At 42.0% G+C, this 24,354-nt stretch overlaps 1 protein-coding gene across 12 annotated transcripts in view; it reads right to left on the bottom strand.

Annotated features, from left to right (window-relative positions):
- The window catches only part of GNB1L (G protein subunit beta 1 like), a 58,291-nt gene that overhangs the window by 11,282 nt on the left and 22,655 nt on the right, over nucleotides 1-24,354 (bottom strand). For 7 of the 12 annotated variants that reach the window (XR_009455136.1, XR_002089979.2, XM_019486596.2 and 4 more), the window contains 7 exons: nucleotides 23,433-23,537; nucleotides 20,660-20,811; nucleotides 19,299-19,436; nucleotides 18,913-19,038; nucleotides 16,859-17,021; nucleotides 10,174-10,272; nucleotides 4,894-5,109 (listed from right to left, as the gene is read on the bottom strand). Coding sequence is in view for 10 of the 12 variants with exons in the window: in XM_019486596.2 (XP_019342141.1) it covers nucleotides 4,894-5,109; nucleotides 10,174-10,272; nucleotides 16,859-17,021; nucleotides 18,913-19,038; nucleotides 19,299-19,436; nucleotides 20,660-20,745 (828 nt within the window). In the remaining 2 variants the exon portion in view is untranslated. The remainder of the gene's footprint in view (nucleotides 1-4,893; nucleotides 5,110-10,173; nucleotides 10,273-16,858; nucleotides 17,022-18,912; nucleotides 19,039-19,298; nucleotides 19,437-20,659; nucleotides 20,812-23,432; nucleotides 23,538-24,354) is intronic. The other 5 variants (XM_019486602.2, XM_006270924.4, XM_059713467.1 and 2 more) reach the window with 3 other exon arrangements.

Below are 24,354 nucleotides of genomic sequence, written 5' to 3'. Positions count from 1 at the left end.
TCCACTGCGACCCCAGGTCCTTTTCTGCAGAGCTGCTGCCCAGCCGATCAGCCCCCAGCCCATATGGGTGCATGGGATTGTTCTGTTCTAAGTGCAGGACTTTGCACGTGTCCTTGTTGAACCTCATGAGATTTCTTTGGGCCCAATCCTCCAATTTGTCTAGGTCTCTCTGAATCCTAAATCTCTGGGTTTACTTCATAAATGAACATAAACACACCTAGCAGTGCAAATATTGTGTGGTACTCTACAATACCCTTAAAAGAATCTCTCAACACCCTGGTTAAGAATCACTGATCAAAAAGGTTATAAATATTAACTGGAATCCTCAAAAAGAAGCATTAATTCAAATCTGGCACATGCTTTCTTCATCCTTCATACCAAGTAAGCTGGGAAATGGGGTTGTTTCTAAACAAAGACTGAAGAATAAGAGTATTGGCTCTAATGTGCCTAAAATTCAACTAGGACAGATACAGGAGGAAAAATGGAAGTACAAATTAAAGTCAGACAAACACCTCATCCTCAACACCTCACCAACAGTAGGTGCACTCTGCTACTCCCAGTGAAGGTTCAGTTTATAACAGCAATGCTGTATTTTTGCTAGTACAGTGTATTCCAGCATCCATGAATAAAAGGAGGCTATATCAGCAAACATCCAGTTTTGCCAGCTTGTGTCAAGGGCAGTGGGTTTTGCTGGCAAATCCGTGCTGGACAGGCATAGGTATGCTGGCAAGAATGTCTAAAGTAGACATGGCCTCTGTAGTGGAGGTTATGAGCTAGAAGACATAACCTTATAACAATTGTCAGCATATGTGGGCAAAACCCATGCAGGAGAGACTGAAAGCAAGGAGTAGGTGGAATTGTCCGTCTGCAGCAAGTCACAGCTTGACAGAGAGGGAATGACAGTGGATAACTGCAACATCCATCCAGACAGGGGGAGAGTGGGGGAAAGGGAACCTCCCGCAACGTCCTGAACACACACTCAGGGTATTTGTAACCAGAGGATACTGTAGTCTTGGGGGGCGGGGGGAGGTGGTTAGTTTCCCGTAGTATTGTAGAGGCAACAACTACAGTCAGCAAAGTCTTTCCTAACTAGAAAAAAATAACTTCATGATTCAGAAAGGAAACAGGACAAAAGAGCGGAGATCTGGATGTTATGTTTTGGCCAGTCAGAGATGAAGGCACTCCCACATGGGCCTGTGCCAAGGCACGTGGACAGTCCAACAGCCCCTTTTTCACTAAGGTGTCCCAGGCAATATTCTTGAAAATCCAACCAGTAAACATTTATCATCTCAAAGGCCATCCTTGCTGTGAAAGAAAGAGCCAAGGCGGCAGCAGCAGCAGGTTACTTTTAGAGCCTCTGCGGGCAAGAAAAACAAATGTGCTTGTTTACATTGTGGTTTATCAAGTCTTCCTTTTTCTCCTTGTCTAACGAGTTGAAGGTCTGTGGTAGCATTTATGCACCGCAGAGCTTCTACAATTTCTGAATGCCTCAACTCTACATCGCTGTTTAATCACCTGCAGAAGCTGTTTACCTTCCATGTTCCTCTGCCACAAACATTATCCCTCAATTATACTACTTCCTCCAAAGCTCATAACCCATCCAGTCATTTACTGATAGCAATAACTTCAGCAATTTACTCGTATGGGACAATGCACTAAGCTTCCTTTTGTGGATAAAGTAAGTAGTCACCCTCATCATCTATTCATCAGCACACTGGAACGCTGCCACACAAAACAGCTCTGCGGCACCATCGCTGCATCATCATTTCTCTGAAGGCAGATACCCCTGTACCAAGTTTAGTTATTAAGACATTTTATAGTAAAAAGTGTGCCACTGAGTGGCTTTCCAAATGCTACTATTACCTCAGGTACCTGGAATGTCAAGAAAAGTCCCCATCTGGTTTGTATTATTAATGCAACAGTGGAAAAAACTTAATCTGCCTTCTTGACTATTTCTAGTGCTTGTGTGAGAGATGTGTTTTATTTATTCTAGTTTTATTTGTGGATTCACACTATGCACCAAATAAAAATGATTATTTACATATTATAATACTTTGTACTTAAGCAGCACTTCATTTAAGGAAAACCACTGTCAGCTCAGTAATCGACCATGCCTCTACTAGGTACACAACATTTGGGACTGTATCTTGCATGAAAATAATACCTGAATACTCTGAAATGAACGTCTCTGGGGTTTGCTATCATGATACTTTTGGTACTGTCTCCTACTTTGGGATTTTTTTTCCTTGACACTAGCCTGACAAGTAAGATATTGTTTCTCACAATACATTCTCAGCTATATGTTATGAACAGGGATCCAGGTTTTCCGTTTCCCACGGAAAAAATGCAGGTTTTCCCTTTTAACTGAGAAAAACGCAGAGTTCTCATTTTAACAGAGAAATGCATGGATATTCCATGTTTGCGAAGAGCTCTCTGCGGGCTGGCAGAGTTCCAGCCTGCTAGGGGCTGGGAGGAGGGTGGTCGGGCAGGGGACGCCATGCCAGGCAGCCGGGAGAGCAGCTCCTGCAGGTAAGTCTGGTGGGGGAAGGGGGGATTGAGGCCCCCACAGGGAGGGAGGTAGTTGGGCAGGGCTGAGGCTGCTGCCCAGCCAGGCAGTGCATGAGGCTTGGAGCCCAGGGCTGGAATGTGCAGTCACAAGGTCCCAGCAAGGAGTGGGACAGGGCTGCAGGCAGCTCATCCGGGGGGGGCAGGGGCTCCCTGCTGCTGTGCAGACTCCTGGGGGCAGATATGGGGAGCACATGCCCCCCAGATCTGTGCATGGGGCAGGTATGGGCTGCTTGCTGCAAACTCAGGCTCCCCACCCTGCTGCCCTCTGCCCAGGGCCTCCGCAGCCCAGCGGGTGGGACACGCCGTGGAAGGGAAGCATGTTGCTGCCACTGCGAGACCCATGCCACCCTGACGGGGTGCTCCCTGCCCACCCAGCAACAGGAAGGGGCACAACCCCACGCCACCACCCCCACTGCTGCTGGGCAGGCAGGGACCACTTCACCAGGGTGACACAAGGCTTGCAGCAGCAAGGAGCATCCCCACCTAGTCCTGCTCTGCCCTGCCGTGCCGGGTACCGCCCACTGGGCCGTAGAGACCCTGGAGGGAGGGCAGCAGGGTGGGAAGCCCAAGCCCACAGTGGGCAGCCCTTACCAAAACCCATGGTTGCACATCAAATTTAACTTCCAAGGACTCTGTAAAAGCCTGTTCATTTGCTAGGAGCCACCCAGGAATGATTCTACAAGTGCCAGCAGTGGTAAGAGACCATTAGAAAAGGGAGTTGAGGCTTGCTGACTAGAGGTGGGTTTTTTTCAGGACCTTGGTGAAGATGCCAGGAAGGAACTCTGAAGAAGCCAGAGAACCATTCATCAGGGAAGTGTTTATCAACCTGTGGGTTGCAACCCAAAAGCCGGTTGCAAGAATATGTGAAAGGGTCACAAACGGACTTTAAAAATGGATTCTTCTTTAAAGGAGAAAAATGCGGGAAACTGTGGGTTTCCTCTTGCAGGCTGGCAGAGTTCCAGCCTACAAAGGGCTGACTGGGGCTTGGGGGAGGGCAATAAGGCAGGGGGCACATTGAGCATGTGTGAGCGCACACATTCATGTGGCAGCCAGGCAGCGTGGAGAGCAGCTCCCACAGCTCCCTGCAGGTAAATTTAGTGGGGAGGGTGGAATAGGCAACATGTTGGGGAGGTGGGGGGGCCATGTGCCCCCCCCCCCCAGATTTATGAACCCACAGCAAGCATGGGGCTGCAGCCTTGCTGGACCTCCCATGCCAGGTCCCTCCCACTGGACTGTAGAGGAAGCTTTTGCCCATGCCAGTCTGGCCAGGCTGCAGCCCTTTGCCCACTGTGAGCGCACAAATCTGGAGAGCACGTGCCCTCCCTTGCCCCACACAGGGGAAGTGGAGGGGCTGGAGCCTGGGGGTGGGGGGCAGTGGGTAGGGAGTGAAAGGCCCTAGCAGGGCCACAGGGCTGTTTTCTACTTAAACTATTTACTGGGTTGGGACTGGCCATCAACGTCGACAAATGGGCCCTGCTACACAAAGGTTGAGAACCACAGCATATGGGGCTGTAGGAGGCTGGGTTCCTGGGGTGGTGCCACAGAAAGCAATGGCAGAGGACACCAAACCCAGCAACCTCTCATAAGGAAGTCTGAACTGGGATCTAGAGTAAGGCCTATGCTTGCCTCTACGAAGGGGAGGTGAATTGTACCTGAATTCATTTTTGCCTTTATCATGATCCCCTATGTAGTTGTGATGGATCCTCTCCTTCTGATACTGCTGAGGTCTGCAGTTCTTAATGGATTTTTAGGAATGGGCTAATCAAGCAACCATCCCATTGAAGTATTGAGAACAGCATATAAACTGATATATTAGAAACTTGTTTTGAGATCTGAGGTTGAAATTTTCAAAGGCACCTAACCCAGAGAGTCACCTAGTATCTTTTATTTGTAAAGCATTTCCAAGTCACATCTGTTTTCCCTAATGTCAAAGGAAAGCTCTATCCTTTCCAGCAGAGCCCTTCAGAAAACAAACCTTTATTTTATAGTAAAACCACTTCATTTATAAAATTTGGGGTGTCCTGCACATTTTACAAGAGGGCAATGATATATTAAGGTACAAAAGTGATGGCTCAAAGAATGCTAGCCTTATGTGCCTCTTACAGCCTTGGTAAAAACCAGAAACACGTGACAGGTTTAAGAAAAACCACATCACCTTTCTCTGACTAGCCATCTAGCACAGCCAGCCCCTTGCATTCTAACCAGTCTGTGATTAATTAGCTGGAGATCTGCAACAGCTCCTCTTCACGACTAAATATTTTTTTAGTCTATCAAACTGTTAGTGCAAAGCGGGATAAATGACACTAAGGGGCCAACAATCCTGACCTTTAAGTTCTGCTGTTCATCGAGGCTCCAGACGCTAAGCACCTTCTCAGATGAACCCGAGACCCCCTTGGCCTTCTCCGAGTCAAAGTCAAGGCTCATCACTGGCTCCTGGTGGCAAGCAAGCCGACTCAACATTTTTCCCATTGATAAATTCCATAGGATCACGGATCCATCCTCATAGCCAGCCATAAGGAAAGGACATGCCCCAAAGCCAGGCTGTTCAGAAACAGGGAGAGGAGGGGAAAAACATGAAATAAGAATCATTGTTGGTTCTTCCTATTTCCAAATCAGACTTTAGGCCAAGTACCAGGAAAAAGTAATGAAAAAGTGACCTAGAGAATGAATAGTTGCAAGCACAAAGCTCAGAATGCTAACACTAAAGGCAGCCTCTGGTACTGCCCTTTTGGGCATTTATTCTGGGTATTTATCCAGAATCATTACTGCCAAATCATTTCTCAAATGCTCAGCAACTGAAAAGTACTTATTTGCATAACAAAAACTTCCCTCAAAATTATTTGACTCAAACTCATTATCCTGAAGATTTCAGAACCTTACATTTTTGACTTGGGCTCCTTACCTCCACACTATTAGAACCAAATTTTCAGAATCATTTCTGATATAACACCCAATGGACATGTCCAATATTGTACCAAGCCACATGCTTTACCTTCTCACAACACTTTCATGCTGTTTTCCAATTACACATAAACTCTTGGATTATTTTTGCCCCTCTATTATGCTAATGAGGTTCTACTTGTTTTTTGTTGCCAAAATCCCTGCATGACAAAAATTTCTGCACGTACACTGTGTCATTTCAGGCCCAAAAATCTCTCTCCATTTGTTAGCAAAGAGTTAACAGTGGCGTCTGAATCCCACTGTAACCAATTGAGAGATATTTTGATTAATGATGTCATAGGCCAAAGGGCATGGCACCCCGGGCAGACACCTAATTTATTTAAGCCTCTGAAATAACTCAAGGAAGGGAACGTTACTGGATTACATGTCACACTTAAGGAAAATATTCATCATGGCACTAGCCAAAAGACTAATGATCCCTTAAGTGGTAACTGGTCATGTGAGTGAGGATGCAAATCCCTAATGAAAAGCAACTGAAAAACAAGCATCTGTTAACACCAGCTACATCTTTAAAAGAGAAAAAGTCATTAAAAGAGACCCAGGATTTGACATCAGCATATATAGGGATGTCTTCACTTGGCAACACACATGCAAACATATTTTATTCTTTTAAAACATACCTGCTACCACTATAATTTTCCTGGGCTTGGAGTTCTCCTATAAAATAAAAATCTAGCAAGTTTTTAAAGGATAAATTATTACTAGTATCTTAACTTCACATAGAGTTTCTCTTAACTAGCCAAAGTATCATTAATATGATACAAATCTCTACTCATCAAAATCTCATCATTACATTTTCCAGATGCCTCACACACTAGTTAAAACACATTTTAGGAGGAGATCAACTAATAAAAAATGGGTAGCCTGACAAGAGCTCCACTCAATAATGGAAGAGAATGAAAGTGGACCTTCGTGAATGCTGGCAGTTTAAGTGCTAAACTTCCAGAATTTAGTTCAAGGAGAATTCAGAAGTAAGGGAACAAGCTTCACAAACCATGTGGCTGGATAGAGTAACCTCTTAATGCTAAAAAATAGAGGTCTCCAGCAACTCGTTATGGACAAGCACTGCCCAAGTTCCTGTGTGCGTGATCATCCCCATTGGACTCGATCCCCAATAAAGTCTGGATATGTCTCATTCCTTAATCCACAGGATCCTCTTTCTTTTTTAAAAGCAAGGCTCATTTTCTGCTATGAGGCATTTGTATGGTGAACAGCTATGCCTACTGAAGTTAGGGAATTTGTCAGCTGAATATTTTATTGTCAAAATAATGTAGCTCGAGTTTCAGCAATAACATATGCAAATTCATGTCAGTGGCATCTGATGGATTTTGGTTGAATAAGAAGAGTTGAAAGGCACTAAGAAGAAGTCAGGATGTTTCATCTGAACATTCTCAGAATTAAAAGTTTCACTCTTTAGTTTGAGAAAGACACTTTCATCCTCAGAATTAGCCTAAATTTAAGAAAATATTTAAGAAAATCTGAAAAATGAAACTAAATTTGGGGTCAAATGAAATGTTTTTACAAAAACCTTAGGGCAATTTCTTTGAGTAAGAAATCAATTATTTGTACAGCTCTATTGCTGGGGCGTGATTTCATTATGGCAGTGTCCCTGGGGTATATTCCACTAGCCAAGAAAACTAATTATCTTTGGGCTAGCTCAGGTCCTTCGTCGTCTTCTTAGTGGTCAGCATTTCATAGGTGTTTATCTCCCATCAGTCTCTGTTAAAAATAATCAAAACTACTGGAAGCCAAGAATGTTTTGACAATGTGGCCCAAAGATTTCTTTTGAAAATAACAATAATTTGCAGACAAGGGCCCAAACTGGCTTTGTTTAAACAAAAGACATGCAATGCTTTCCATGGAGGAAAGGAACTATTTTTTTCAGGATAACACAAATCACAGGATGTTTATACATATTATGCAGACATATTTACAGATGTACGTGCAAAGCTATAGCATATGTTTATTTAAACCAACTAGATTTGATCTCTACCTTGCAAAGCAGTTGGGATCACACTAGCTTATTTGCTTCAATCACTAATAATGGACCTCATTAAAAAAAAAAAACCCACAAAAAAATCCCAAACCTCAAATCTTTCACTACTCATGTTCTGGTTTCAGGGGGAATTTTTTAAATAAATCATTGTTTCTCCTAAGCAGAACATTTTGTTGTTGTTGCACTGGATAACTGTCAAGGAAGGAAGAAAACGTGATTTGCTGTCAACTCTGGAAGACTAATTGCTATAGTTTATATAAAGTAATAACTCTGCATTTCCAGTTTCTACATGCATTATTCCTGTCAAATTGTTTGCAGACATTACACAACACAGTGCCTTTCCCAGGAACTGGGGAAAAAAAATCTGAAGAGACAACTATCCTATGTCTGCAAATCCTACCCAACCCAAATAGTAATGGCAGGACAGTGGGAGCCTGGAGGGACAATCAGGTATGTCTGTACATACATACATACATACCATATATGTTTACAAATATGATCCATCATGGGAGGTGAAGATACTATACCCAATCATATGAACTGCTTCTTTTACCAAGAGAATTAGCAAAATATGATTTTTTTTATATATATAATTTTGCTTTACTCCCAAAACAACAGAATAGGCTGATGCCAGCTTTTTAATTGCTCAGGAGAAGCCAACGCAGCTCAAGCCACAAGCTTAATCTAACCCTCAATTTCCTCCCACTCTACAGCTACATTTCTAACTGAAGCTGCTGCCAGTGAAGGATATCATTTCATACACAGATCGGTTTGAAATAAGCACACAGAAGGACACAGTGATACAGGCGATGGTGTTCATTTAGTCTGCGGTTTTAATGCAGATACTCACAATGAGGAAACCACCAGGCCATTTCCAAATGAATGCAAAAACGAAAGGAAAATACCGTTTAACTGTTAGATACATTAATTTGCGCTTCTGCACTAAAGGATTCAAAACTGCTTTACAAACATTAATCCATTAACCCTAAGAGAAATCTGAAGTAAAGAAGGATTATCCACACTATGCTACAGAATCTGTTGTGAAATGTGAATTCCTGAAGTCACTGAGTGTGTGCAAGTGCTCGGAAAGGTGTTCACCTCTATCTTCCTATTCCTAGGCCTGTGCTTTTGTATACACAAAATCATCCTTCCTTGAAAGCATTTATACATTAAGACATTTTAGAATTTTTCTATAATAGAGAACACACTCTAGCTACAATGCAATCCAATTCATGTAAGAGAGAAACAGAAGATCAAAGAAGATCAATGACAAGCAGCAGTCATCGGGAAAAGATGTTATTTCTCAAAACCAACATTTAGCTTTACTTTTTCCCCTCCTACTTTATATGAATACATCTAATTTACATAATAGTGGAATAATAAATAATAACGACTATTATCATATAATCATAATAATGATCATAGGTCATGCTGAATCAACAATTCTCTGACCTAGATCAGCAGCACAACTAAAACTACCTACAATTAAGATTTTGTATCTGTGTCTAGGGAAACAGTGATATTAATATGTATTAGAAAGGACAAGTTGTAGAAAATAGTTTATAAAGCCAGTAAATGCTAAATACTATGCATATTTTCTTGGCTACCTTCATGCTATTTAATTTTTTGAACACAGAAACCCCCATTCATTCCCATCGAGAACTCAACATTTATTACCCTTCTTAAAAACATAATTGGCTCAGTTAAAGTACAATTATTCTATTTTTATTTTTCTGATGTTATATACATCTTTAAGTCTACTATGGAGTTCAGTCTAGAGGCCCATCCTATTTTGGTTGAAGTCAATAGCAAAACTCCTTTGTCTGTGGAGCGAGCAAGACTGGGCCCCCAAGACGCTTGCCCCAAACCCACAACCGCTTCACAAGGAGTTGCCTCACAAGTCAATAGGAATTTTGAGTGTGAATCAATGCTAGAATCAGGTTTTAAGTATTTTTTTAAATTATAAATCATCTACAATAATGTGGCACTAACAAACAGCAAGCAACGTAGTCTAAATGGTTAGACCACAAAGTTCTCTCTCTCTCACTGCCATTGACTGTTTGTAAGATATAGGGGAAATAATTTAAACTCTATGTTTCTCAATTATTCATTTACAGTCTCCACCTCAGAAGTCATTAACACCTTTTTTGGAAAAACTATATTCTCCTTTCTTGTTCAAAGCAGACACAAGTCTTAGACACTTCACCCATGCTACATGTCTAGAATGAAAATGTTCAATAACCTGCTCTCCAGCTGGTGGGGTTGGAGAAAATGAGCACAACCTGCCTTTAAAATTACTATTTTTAATACTTTACTCATTTCTCAGCACCTTTTATATGTATCAAAAGATTGGCTTCTATACATCACTCATTTCTTCTTGACTGATGCAAAAAAAAAAAGTATCTATCCTAAGGTTACAAAGCTTTCAGTAAGTATTTGCAGATCATGTATCTTCCATTAAAGCTTGGAAAGCCAGAAGTTACATTAAGGACGTTCACAAATCTCTCCCCCTCCTCCCACCTTTTAATAGTATAATTACTTGATTGGTTTGACAATAAATCAGAATCTGAGTGAAGAAAGATTCATATGCTTTATATGAATGAATCACAGGGGAAACATTTCACAATTAGTAAGCCTGGTTGCCTTACCTGCCATAGCTTCAGACACATGGGCATGCCCAGTTTGGCACCTGCCTCTGGCTTCAAGGTACAGACTGATGTCTTGGATGGAAGCTCCAAAACCTGAACCTGACATTAGGAAAACAAGTTTATTTGGTCAGGCTCCAGGTCACAATTTTGCTGTAAAAACATGCACGAGTCTCTTAAGGCGATTAAAGCTAATGAAAACTCTCCTTGCATTTATTTTCTTTATATTACATTGTCTATGGGAAACTCAAAAAGAAGGGTTAAATCAAAACAGGCTCAAAATGGCTTGGGGAACTGCAGTATGAGAATTCACAGTTATCTACATAGATACACTGCTTTGTAAGAGAATGACGCCAGGTTGTTGGGATACGATGCGTTGTCCTCTCATACTCGCCAGTGTTTCCTCCAGCTTTTAAAACCCTCTCCAGACAAGTGGCACCTGCAGGTTACTTTAAACGTTTTTCCTCTTCTTTTGGCTTCTTCCTCCATTTCTGTTGTAGAGCATGCCTGCTACATTTACATAGGGAGACTTGTATTATCCCAACTCTCACGTTGGGGTGGGCAAAATACAGCCTGCAGAACACATCCGGCCCACGAGGCCATTCTATCCGGCCCGTGGGGCCCCTAAAAAAATTAGAAAATTAATATTTAATTGCCCTTGGCTCCTGTCAAAAATGACAGGAACCAAGGGCAGTAGGACCCAGGGGAAGCCCAGCGGGCTCCCACAACAGCAGGTCCCGCGCAGCCCCACCCCCGCAGCCAGAAGGCCCAGCTGGGACTTCTGGCCTGAGACCACGAACCACAGATAAGGGGGAAGGTGCCCAGGGAAAAGTGGCTCCAGGAAAAGCTGAGCACCGGGGGAGGGGAGGGGAGGGGAGGGGGGGGGAAGTGGCCCCTCCTCCACTCCGTGCCTGGCGCCCTGCGCTGCAGTCGCTCACAGCCCGCTGAGGGGCTGCCTGTGTCTGCTCTGGACAGCCCCGCGGGCTGTGAGGGGCTGCAGCGCGGAGTGCCAGCCATGGGGCAGGGGAGGGGCTGCTGGCTCTAGGCTCACTTGTCGGAGTGTGCGCAGCAATAGCAGCTGCGTCCCCACCCCCACTTGCCGCACCGGGCAGTGTTTGCCACTGTTGCCTCTGGGCTGCCCTGCACGCGAGCTCCGGGCAGGCAGCAGCAGCAAACACTGCCTGGAGTAGCAAGTGGGGGGAGGGCTGCACCACGCACAGCCCCAGCAGGTGAGTCCGGAGCCGGCACAGGGCGCAAGCTGGCAGCAGGACCAGGTTTCAAGCTGGTGCTGAGCACGGGGAAAAGCAGCCCCTCGCTCGCACTGTGGCCAGCGCCCCACGCTGTAGCCGCTTACAGCCTGCATGGGGATGCCTGTGCCTGCTTCAGACAGCCCCGCATGGGCTACAGGTGGCTGCGAGGGGCCGCTTTTCCCCTGCCGGGGAGCAGGAGGTTGGGGCTGTGCACTGCCCCCTGCCTGTACTGCAGGGCTGGGGGGCACTGGGAGTGAGTGAGCGGGGAGCCAGCAGGACCAGGGTGGGGCACCTGTCAGGGGGCAGGGATACCCATGCGGCCCTCGAGAGCCTGCCAAGACTGGGTAAGCGGCCCTCCGCCCAAAATAATTGCCCACCCCTGTCATACATTTTGGCTACACAATGGTTGTGTTGGGTATATAAATCATACTGAATTCACATAGCTATTTACTCACTGGCTGACCCTACACTACCAAAAATACAAACCCTATAATTCTCCACTAGGAAAAACCATAGCACTGGCAGCACATTGGCAGTTTTACTACTATACTAGCTGACCCTACTTTGAACAGGGTCAAAGACCACTATGTTAAACACCTGCTTGCTGTCTACTCAGCAGCCTCCACCACTGCCTGCATGGATGGTAATGAGTTATAGGTCTCATTCTTCCTAAGGTGGCAAGTTAATTATGGGTCAAAGCTTGGGCCTCCTCCTTGTGCTGTCAGAGACAGAATGAATGCATTTCTTCAGCAGTATGGACAAAAGGACTTGCTGTAATCATCATCAGGAAGCTGAACTATAGGTGTAGGCTGGAAGGTGTGTTGGGGCAATAGTTCAGTCTCTGCCTGGAATCACCAGCCAGTGTCCACGAGATGCACGAGTGCTATAAAGGTAACTGCAGCCCTGAGAACATGGTCAGAAGATGCTGCTGCTGCTCCAAGTTGGGAGTTTTTCTCCCCTTAGCCCAGCTGCTCAATCTGTACCTTGAAAACAGGATTCAGGGCCGTACAGTTCTCACACACTATTGTGATTTGTATGGTTTGGGTTAGTAATTCAAGGGATTTAAAAATTGGATACTATTTCAACTGTTAAAAAAAAAATTAATCTGCGTTCAAAGAGCTAATTCGGGACACTCCGGCCAAGCATACACTTCTCAGTGAGGAACTGCAAAACAAACAATCCGTATTTCACACACAAGGTACCCAGAGCAAATCCATGAACAGTTGTGAATTTAAGCAGAAGAAAGCTGACAACCTTTTTTCAGCATATTTGATAAGCCACTGTGTTTTTTTTATGATATCACAAAAGTAGAAAGCAGGAGCAGCACTTCACTGAGTAGAAGAAATGTGAGAAGATACAAACCCCAACAACTCCAAATGCCGAAGAGCAGGTCTTCATTTTTTTGTCAGATCTTTCTCTAGAGACATGTGTGTTAAATGCTTAATCCAAAATATTTACCTTAGAAACCTCAGTTCCCAGATTGTAATGGCACTGAGTTAATTAGCTCTATATAACAGTTGTTCTAGACCTCATAAATACTAATTACATCCATGTGCAACATTCTGGTCAGTTCATGAGCTTTCAGGCTTGGATGTGTCCCCAGGAGCACTGAGCTCAGCAAAGCTGAGAGGAGAGGAAGGTGACTTTACAGGGGATCTTTCTGCTGCCCCCAGCCCAGGTCTATCAGCATCTGGAAAAGACCCCAAGTTAACTTTGGAGTAGCCTTTAAACTGCTCTACATTATATCCACTGTGGCAGCCAGCTGTGCTGGCCTAGGGCAGTGCACAGCATCTGGCTCTGCTCATAGCTGCCTTTTTCTATGTAAACTGACAATGTGCCCTACGTGGATGGGATGTGGAAGGAAATGGATGGTATAAAGCCAATATACCTGACTACATTTTCTCACGACAGAGAAGATCCTTGCTAGCCTTATTAGGGTAGCTTCTTGGCTGTTTTGCACTGTATGAACACAGCAGAGCAGTCTCAACAGGGGCCGAGGCTCAAGTCTGTCAAACTGTCAGTTCTGTAATGCCCCATGATCACAGCACATGGGCAGAACTGCCTGTGTCCATTTGTGCAGACACACGTGGGTTCCTAGGTATCGAATATTTGTTAGTTGGAGACATTTATCCATATCTCCTGTTCACAAACATATGCTAACAGAATGAGGGTATTTTCCATTTTATTGAAATAAGCCCTGGCCTACAATCTTTCCTTTCTAGAGTAAATGGAAAGTAAAGGCTTGGCAACCCCAGCAATTGCCAGGCTGGCTCATTCTGGTGTATATCAGAATGTGATGAGCTCAATTCTGGTCTCAGATGTGAGCCCACAACTCCAACTCCAGTCAGTGTGAGGTATACATATGCACTTGAGAGGAAATATTGGTCTTATTGGGGTTTCTTTCCCAAATCAAAGCCAGAGCAGCTGTGGTCTCCTTCCAATTTCATACATTTGCTTCAGAGCCTGCCAAGACATCATCCCCAATTCTTGAGGCTGTCAGGGAGTTTACCAAAAGCCAACTGTGCTCCAGGCTTGTGGAACACAAAATGCCCTACTGAGAACATAAAAGAAAATTCAAGGCCAGTCAGTACTGGAAGAGGAGATTAGTCTCCAGACTTGAAGGGTCTGAAGCAGAGCAAGGAGCCATTACCAAGATAGGAAATTTGTTTCATAATAGTCACACTAGAACTAAAAATTCTCCTTTTCCTAGAGACCTCATTGTACATTGAGACCTATCAATAACTGCACTAGAAATAACAACAAACTGAATCATACTTACCTAGCACACCTTTTTACCACTGCACCTCAACATTTCAGGAGACTGAAATTGTAAGTTAGAAGTGCTATTGTGTTAAATGCATTTCTGCATCTTTTTAAAGTTAGCTTCCACCGTGGCATGACTCAGAAGGGAAGAGCTGGCGGTGGGGCTGCAGTTGTGCTTGCCAAGGACAAAGAGCAACAAGAAGACGAGAAGAGCTTTCTGCAGAAAGCAATGAAGCACGATCTGCCTTTAGCGGATTGACAGTTCCAAAGAAGGAGTCTGCATTAGTGGCAACCAAGCCTTAGAAATAAATACTATTTCATATATTTTGACAACTGTAACTTAAAACTTGAAGTTCTGTGTTTATATTGGTTTTGCTTAATAGGAGAAAGATTTGCCTTTGCCTGAGGTTAATAGTGTTCCTGGGTGGCTGAAGCTGGCCACAAGGAAACACACCCTTTTTCTTTTTCACATTAATAAAGCTTTTAACATGTTTCTGGCAAATTGGCAAGAGAAGTGCGTGTAACTCATAATTGGTGATTTAAATGCAATCATGAACAAATAAATGCCTGTTCAGATCTCATTATTTATGGACTGAACCTGCTTTAAGACAAAATTACTCTTTTTGGGCATCAGCCAAGCATAAACACTTATTAAGTCTTAATTTTAATCATAAGCCGCAAATGTACTGTGTCTCACACAGTGCTGCCTATTTGGAGGTACTATATATTATAGGAGCTTATGTGAATTTATGGAATCCTGACACAGTTCTAATGTAGAGGTTCATACACAGAATGGAACTTTTTTAACCTTGGGAGACAGCAAATCATCATCAGTTTGTAGGGCCCATGAATATAAATGAAAATAAAACAAAGAAATGAATTGTAGGAAGAAATGGGAATTTTTTCCTGTCTTTGGATTACAAAATAATTTCATTCTTCATTAATGAAGTGCTGTCTATAATCCTCCCAGAAGAATGTTCCCATCAGGTTTAAGAGGATGTTAAATATTATTGTGCCATAGAATGGCCGCAATACTTTGAACAATCGGAACAAAGTATGGGGTGACCTCAAAACAGCCTGCCTTACTGTTTTTGGGCTCTATCCTGCAAAATGCTAAGCATTCTGACCTTGATCCAAGAAAATACATAAGTATGGGCTTAACTTTAAAATAATAAAAGTCTTTATTTTCTTACTATCTGGACACCATTTACACATATATATTTACCTTGAAACCCAGAAAATCTAGTGCCTTTGGATGCCGAAAAAGAATGTGTGATTAGCTACATGGTGTGCTTTTCACCTAGTGATGAATAATTATTGAAGTGTTGTCCCTTTGTTCATTGTTTTCTGCCATGATACCATGCATTTGAATGAATGTTTTTTAGTATTTGCTGATTATCCGCAAACAGAAGATATCACTTGCATGTCAAACAAAACAGAAATTTAAGAGATTTCTACAAAATCTACTCAAAGTTGTACTACTGTAGTAAGGTTATTTAAAAAAGAGTTCCAAGTGGATTTAATGCTGTATTTAATCTATTAGTGAATTTAATGGATATAAGGGTCCTATTGAAAGTACTCAAGTCCAGGACAAGTAGATCAGAAGCAGTGTCAGTGCAAACTTCTGTGAAATGTTCTTTACCCCTGTTTGGAAAGGACTGTTTCTTTGGATGGGAGATCCATCTTCCACCCCACTGTGGAAACTTCTAAGAAAGCTGTTAAATAATGGCAATTGTGGTAATGTGTTTGAAAGGCCAAGATGCCTCCACTAGGAACTGGACTGAGAACATAAATCAGATCCTACAGGCCAAACTTCCACTAACATTTCAATATAAGTCTCATTCATGTACACCATCAACCTGGAGTCAAAAGCTGTGTACCACAATACCAATCACCTGAGCCATCCAAATGTCCCAATAAAATACTGCTCTACATTTCAGATGGAAATGCCTCCATCTGACTTTTCATCCACTAGCTAACTAGTCAAGCTCTAGTTCCCCCTTCCCAGTACTCAGGTAGGTGGCCTAGCAGAAGGGATTTAAAAGTCACATACACACATAGGGTTATCATTGGCAGCAAATATTTAAGGCTGCTTGCAGACGTTAAAAAAATGCACCCCCCCCCAAACGCGCTTTACTTTAAACGTGGTGTGCTTCCATACTGAGACCAGCCCAGCACATGTGCAAAAGAGGCAGCACGTTAGTTTGACCTGGCTCAGCCAATGTCTGTATAAATTGGGTGCGTAAGTGGTGCTTTTATCAAATAGCTGATTGAATCAGCTTCAGGTAAAAGTGCAAGAAAGCCCTGCTGAAGTGCCCAATCTATACAAACGCAGCAAAGCCAGGTTGAAGTAACACGTTGCTTCTTTCAGTATAGCGCAGTTTTTTGGTTTGGTGTTTTTTTTAGAACATCTGTAAGCAGCTTGTATCTCAGACAAAACCTAGGAGAGAAAGGTTTGTTATCAGACCATGATTTATGGTTCAATCATATCCCTGGCAGGTCTAATTAGAAGCCACAATAGGCTCCTTTTGTCCCTCCTCAAACAGAATATTGGACACGGATTCTCCTCAAACAGATTATTTGAGATTTTTGTCCATTCAGAATGTCTAACTGAAGAAACAAAGCAGGTTAGATGTACCTCCTCTCTGTGCAACAGAGAGAAATACACTCCCTACCTCATCTGGGTCATTTGCTGGCATGGCTATTAGCCAACGGTCCTGCGCCACCTTCAGCAGCGAGCATCTGCAGAATCCCACACTATCCACAGAAATGGAATCTGTCACCACGTTCCTTCCTTCTGCCAAATCCCAGAGGCAGATCTTCTGATCACGACCCTGGCTTTTACCATCAAAAAAAAATGTATACATTCACTTGCACGCAAGTGTTTTGAAATAAAAACGAACATTTAAAATGTAACAATTTGGTATCAGAGACAAGTGTTAGAAGAAAAAACATACAAAAAATGACCCACCTAAAACAGTTTTCTCCAAGAAACACCAGGTGTATCATCACACAAACCAGACAAATAGCAATAAGACCATGTAGAAGAAAGAGGAAATCCCCCCCCCCACCCATACAAGTTCAATGTGATAGAGGTCACAAATACAAGGAGGTAAAAGCAAGGCTATACTTCACTGTTTACCTTTGGAGGGTTAACTAGAATGGTTAAAAAAAACCCCAAAAACCCAACAGTCCAGCTGTACTAGTGGAGTAGTTGTGGTTGTTCTTCCAGTCCATAAACTGACACAGGACAATACTTTTGCCTTGGACTGAATTAATACATTTCATTACCTTCCTTTGAACTGTCACCTCATAAAGAGCCCCAAGTAATCCTCATCCATGCATTATATTTTTATTAACTGTATTTAATTGTTATTTATTTCACTTGACAGAAAGAGTAAGCCAAGCAAAGTCATGTATACATCTGTTGGCTGCAGGACTACAACATTCAAGAAGCCATCTGGACAACAATGGTCAACTTCTCCATAGTCTGTGACAGCAAATGTCTAAAACATTTATAATACCAGAAAGATGACAGAAGAGGTGGTGGGGAAAACGGCACATTCTAGCTAACATTTAAATGCAGAAATATATAAAAAAAAAATACACACTGGACACTATGAGTGAAAATGTTATAAATATGCAGCAGAAAAAGGGAAAGAGGGAAAACAGCCTAATTATACAAACAATTTTAGCTGAACTCTAATTTTCAGGGGGGCATTAATTATACATAAGCAGACAACAAATAAAAATGCTAATGAGTCTGACAGTTCATTACAAGAGATGTCTTCTCATGATAAACATGTTAGAACACCTCGAAGTCGCACAGACGCTTTGGCATCTGCTCTGGAGAAAGCTTGATCACCCGTCTAATCCAAAGTACACAGTTCCTTTCAAACCGCCCTCGCTGAATGAGAACATAATGTGTTTTGCAACAAAATAAACATATATAACACAAAATGTTGGTTCATTTTTAGTGGATCCCAACCCACCATTCCTACTCTTTCTCTGTGTTCTCCAATCTTTTTCTACCTCCTGAAATCACTCATAACTTTGGTTTCAACAGTTCTTCCTTGCAAGGCAGTTCATATTTTTAGCACTCTTTTGGTAAAACAGTTGTGGAATGTTTGTCAACTTGGATCCAAATTCACTTTTTTTTTTTTTTATATAAACACAAAGGCCCCACGTCACCTCACTATCATTCATATACCATTTAACAATAGTCATAAGCTGATGGAGAATAGGTTTAGCCTAGAGATCAGAAGGCAATATTTTACAGTTAGGGTGGCCAAAATCTGGAACCAACTTCCCAGGGAGGTGGTCCTCACCCCTACCTTGGGAAATTCAAGAGGAGGTTGGATGATCACCTGTCTGGGGTCTTGTGAACCCAGCATTCATTCCTGCCTGTGGCAGGGGGTCAGGCTAGATGATCTGTTCAGGTCCCTCCTGACCCTAGCTACTATGAAACTATGAAACCAAAACACATCATGGACACTGAATCATGATGCTTTAGTTACAGAAAAGAACTGCTTGTTCAAGAACTCAATTATATTACTTTACATCTTGTGAACTTTTATTTGATTCTTTAGTTTACTTGTGTATTTCAAATTGTGTCCAACTTTGTGTACTTGGAGAGAAGACTTTCATTAATGTGAAAAATAAGCAACCCCTTAGTATAATATTAATGCAAATACCACAAGCTTCCCTCCTGTGCAACTACTCCACTAACCTGAGGAGCCCATCTCTGCCATGTATCGTCTCCACCCAGTATACAGATTTTCCTCCATGACCATCCATTGTCTTGTCCACCCTATGTGTTTTCAGGTTCCAGATCTGGACCAGACCATTGGCAGACCTGACAGAAGAAACAGATAGTGTTTTCTATGACAACCATCTAAAGTCCAGAATGAAATTTTGCTTCTCTGCTGCCTTTTCTGTCTTGGAAGTAGGTGTGTGCAGACACTGCAAGGACCATTTACTAGTGGGGCATTTTGTTCTTGTTTTTCTTAGATACAATTTACTTAAATAACGTGGTCTCTTCAAAGACAATGTTTGTAGGACGCCCAACTCTGCAACAGCTTCTGACAGAAGATTTGCTAGATGGCTTCTACTCACCCAGAGAAGAGAATAGGAAACTCAGGTTCTTGGCCTCTGCAGGAAAAGTGTAGAGTGTGGACTGGAGCTGCAGTTCCTCGCAATACAAACTCTGGATCAGGAGGCGGAAGAGCCATAGCAGCAATCATCCAGAAATAACTTTAAAAAAAAAAAGACCCAAACCCAGAAAAAACAATGAAGCAAAAGATTTTCTTAATCCTAGTATGTCAAGAAGCACATTATGAACCCTCCAGTTCAGACATCTGCTTTTCTTAGAATTTACACTCTCCCCTTAGAACTCACATTATTTGGAGGCTTTGGTACAATGTAAAATGTTTCCTCTGGTTCTTACCAAACAAGAATCCATCAAATGCACTTCTTGTTGTAATGCACCCCTACAAACTATGGCAAACGCATAACTACAGCACATGATCTCATTATAGATTGGTGTGTGTGTGTGTGTGTGTATATATATATATATATATATATAAAAATGTATTCATTACTCTCCATGTTGCAAAGCGAACTGACAAGGGTGAGCTTTAAAATGAAGAAACTGGATACACAGGAATTTAGTGGCACAAGTGATTTAATAGCCCCTGGCTATTCTTTCCCCTTCCTCCTAAAACAGATCTTTCTACCTCTGCACTCTACACACCACCATTCAGAGACATGTGTGACACAGGAATTTATCTGCTGACAAGGATTTCAGATGAGATCAGAACTATAATAATTTTGGCATGAGAGTCTCATTATGCAAAAGTGCTCCAACTTTTGTTCAAAAATGGTTATATAAAAAAATTATGACAACTATGTTCAATACTGTATTTGCAGGCAACTCTATTCTTTAAAGGAAGGATAAAGGGATAGAGATCTTTCCACTTCTAGGTCTTATTCAAATATGGCCCCGTATCAGTAGAAATCAAAAGTCTTTCACAGACTAACCGACTGTGAAAAACAGAGTACCCCCATTTTTCAAATTGACGGTCACAGGCCACGACTGAGTGAGCCACATACATATGTGCATAACTTCATGCACAACTCATCATACTGACTTGGAAAAGGGCTGCTCATGTGATCCAGATAGGCACATTCTGAAATGTTTTGTTTGAATGAGGGCTCTATGAGGCCTGTTCACTGTGTAAAGACTCCCAAACATTAAAAAAAAAAAAAAGCACCTCTGTAGATGGTAGGAAAACTATGTTGGAATTTGCTATAGATGAGCCTCCAGAACACTGCTGAGGGATCATAATTTTTTTTTTTTTTTTTTAATTATAAACTCTGTGTAAAATTACCTGGAAAACAGCACTGTAGTAAGCCTTTTTTAAAAGGCTTTCACTGCTTTTCTGCGAAATCAGTGGCAACAGCCATGACTTTATTACCTGCATTCAAAAAGTGAGCAGACTGAAAAGCCAGGGGAACTCATGAAAGCTGTCATCATTTTTCTTTCAACAAGCTGTTTAGTCATGTGTTACAGCAGCCCAAAGAAGCATTTTCTAAGTTAGCTGGATCACAGTAAAGGAATCAGAAAGAACTGCAACACAGAGGTACTAAAAGTTACATAGGAAATTAAATCATTTCCATTTTTCAGTAGACATTCATCTTGTATACCTGTCAGATTCTAATTTTTTGTTTATTTGACAAGACTCAGTGATTACAGCAACCTACATGAGCTGAGATTCAGTTCTACCTTGGGTTTTTACACAGTCCTAGTACCATGGTATCTATAATTCCTAATGAAGCGACACTGGGCGCGTCTACACAAGATGTTTACTGTGCGGTGGCCTAATAACACTGCATAGTAGCGTGTCGATCAAAAATCATACTAATAACCTGCTGTGCAGTGTTATTTGGCTACTGCGCAGTAAGTGTCACGAAAAACCATGCACCGGCGCTACTGCACAGTAAATGTAGTTACTTGCGCATTCAGTTAGTACTTCATTAAGGAAGTATTAAACCAAATGTGCAGTAAGTACAGCACATTAATGAATGTGTACACACCCTCACTATGTTTTAGGGTTGCAATGAAACAACCTTTTACAATCCAACATTACTCTGCCTCTATAGTACTGTGTGATTAGCTATGAAAATTAATAAGCTCAGTGCATCACCTCCACGTTGTAATGCCCTGACTCATCTGTTCTGCAATGTTGGTCTGCTGGTCAGGACTCAGGACAAGCCTGGAGAAAATTTTCAGTTGATTATACACTTATACTAGGTTGTGCCCCATGGTGAGATCCAGCCTTGTGGTGCCTGCCTGTAACACACTTCATCCTTATTATGAGGCTCGCTGTTACAATAAGCACTTTGTCACTGAAGGTCACTTTATCTGGACTCCAGGCCTGTACCTAATACCGTTCTAATCACTCTCTAATGACAATTCAACTTTGGAGCCTTCTCAATATTCAGTGTAGCTAATGCAGAGCATGTCACAGGGAGGACTGATTCAGAGGTATGGTTCTGAGGGAGGGAGACAAAATGGAATTGAGTCAACCCAGAGGCTATCTAGGATTATGAGGTAGATTTAATAGCATTTTTCTAATTACCAACACAGAAGTTTCTGCTGACAGACAGTAAGCGTGTGCATGGATGTGGGGAGTTTTTAGTTGGCATGAAACAGACGCTCCTAATGCATGTCTTTACAAGGACAATGCTTTAGAAAAGCCTTCTGTCTGGATAAAGAAAAATACTTGTAGACATACATAAGTGAATAAAGCAAGTTTTAGCTCTCCGGAAACTGTTTCTTTGCTAATGACATGTACCTATCTGGAAACCGAGTTTACTATGCCATGCCTTGCATCAACAGCCTCACACTGTGTTCTGCTGATGACACCAGGTGATTTTCTCTTATTAACTGCTGTTGGCAAGCCAGCAAAGGTGACTTTTGGTGAGATGTGGCAATTTCACAATTCAAAGTTTTCTAACTGCTGGTTGTGCGAGAGCAATTTAAGCAGATAAAAAGGTATTAAATCAACAGTAGTCATGCACCTCAGCATTTTCAAAAATCCCACTGGGGTCCATCTGTATCTTCAGTCACCTAAAATTCTTCTGAAAACACGGCAGTGAGCCTTTCCTCATACTCTAGTATCACCATTTTACAAACAGAGATAACAGTACAGAGGCCCTCTCTTACACAAAAATTACTGAGGTTTACAAAATGTTTTGCCAAGGAAAATTGCTATCTAAATCCTAAATTTTGTTACTGTGCTCAGTTTCAAGCCCAGTAGTGAAATATTCCAACGTCTCTTAGGAGTCTATGCATCTCCAATGAGTTATCGAATTAGCGCAACACTTATTTGACAACTCTGGAATGCCAGGGCAACCTATTCTGATGCTGAGTAAATCTGCAGCAAGCCTGTTCATGCAAAACTGCATGAATTTACTTAGGATTTTTGGTCTGGCACCAAAATCTGGAAAAGGTTTCCATCTAGCAAAGTGAGACCACAGAAAGACATTTACTTTCAAAATGCCTAAAAGAATCCTCTGCCCTGGACTGCCTGCTTGTCTGAGACACTCTGGTATGACCATTGACTTATAAAGCAGGACAATAGAAAAGTTTTGCTTATGGCACTACTGGTTTGTATGAGATGAGCCTTGTGAGGTGCAACACCTTGCTGCTGCACATTTGGCTTGGTCATTACTATGTTGTTCCTCTTTTATTTTTCTAGCTCTTCCTGAATTGATAGCACTGTTCTACTTTGGGGGGTCAAAATGGGCTCCAAAATGCTATGGACACCTATACAGTATTTTTGACAAGATGCAACTACAGATCCTCCTGTTGGGTCATTTGCATTTCTATCCACTGGCAATAGTAGGCTGGCTGGAAAAACCCATATGCCCAGCCTGGTGCCCTAATAAGCAAATGTCTGTGGCCCTCATATCTGTTTTATTATAAAGGGCTTTGTCCTGCAAAAGAGGTTGCTGCCAAGCATAGAGATGTTTAATCTCCTTTGGTTACATAATTTTAAAGAACAATTCACTATTAATAATCTTTATAAAACCCCACTTTGTTTGAGATGCCATGAGAGGGACTTTTTCTTAAACAATTTGAAACTCCTCTGGATCCATCACTTCAGCATTTCGTATATAAAAAAAAAAAAGTTAAGCTTTCAATTAATAATAGTCATTTAAAAATGTAAATGTCACAAAGATTACCTTAGAAAAATCTCTCAGAGAATTAAAAACATTAACAGATTCCCACAGGAAAAATTCCAGCAGAATTCAGCAACTCTCCTGTTCCCACTCCTGTCACTTGTATTTCTATCACACATAGAAGCAAAAACAAATTGCTATTAAAATATCGTCCAAACACCCCATCCCTGTTCCCCACCCCTCACATACACACAAACCCTCCCCATGATTTAGTCTGAGATACAGACAGCCTGAGCTAAGGCTCAAAAAACTCCTTTTCTTTTTTTCATTCATTCAGAATAGCAGAAACTTGGTGGTAAAGAGAGATTTTTCAGGTACGCCAGAAATAAATCTCTCTAGGCATGTCTGGCAAACTGATATGGGACTCAAACCAGCAGGTGTGCAGACATAATTATTACTGCAAAATATTCAGCATATCCAGGTGTGGTCGTGATCAAATATATGAAATCCCTGCTATTCTTTGGAAATTCCTAGTCTCCCAGGTGCCATCCTCCCAGAGGAAAGCAAGATTAAAGAATTAGTTAGTAAAGATATGAATAAGCTTTTTTTCTTTCCCATTCTCAAGCTGCTTCTCCCTTTTTCTCACATAAAAAGCCCCTCTTTGGGGCTTTTTGCACTCCTGTCTTTACCACGTGTTGGGTCAAAAGGTAACTTTGTTCTTTTACAAATGATTTTTAAGACACCATGTTGTATGGCATATGGCTAGTTAATTGCAGACAGAGCAATGCAGCACCTGTATTCAAATATAAGGTCCAAGAAAATTGATGGAAAGGAACTCTTTTATGAAACTCCAAATAAAACATACATCACTGACTCCACTCCCCCAGTACCACTTCCAGTTTTAAAATATGGTAGAGCAGACCCTGCAGTAAAAGCGTCTGAAAGGCTTCCAGGGCCAAATCTGTCCATTTTCTGCCCACAAGTA

Source organism: Alligator mississippiensis, chromosome 10, assembly GCF_030867095.1.
Source record: "Alligator mississippiensis isolate rAllMis1 chromosome 10, rAllMis1, whole genome shotgun sequence".
Classification (NCBI taxonomy): Eukaryota; Metazoa; Chordata; order Crocodylia; family Alligatoridae; genus Alligator; species Alligator mississippiensis.
The sequence above is the reverse complement of the archived record's forward strand: the minus strand, read 5'-3'. Positions and strand labels throughout refer to the sequence as shown.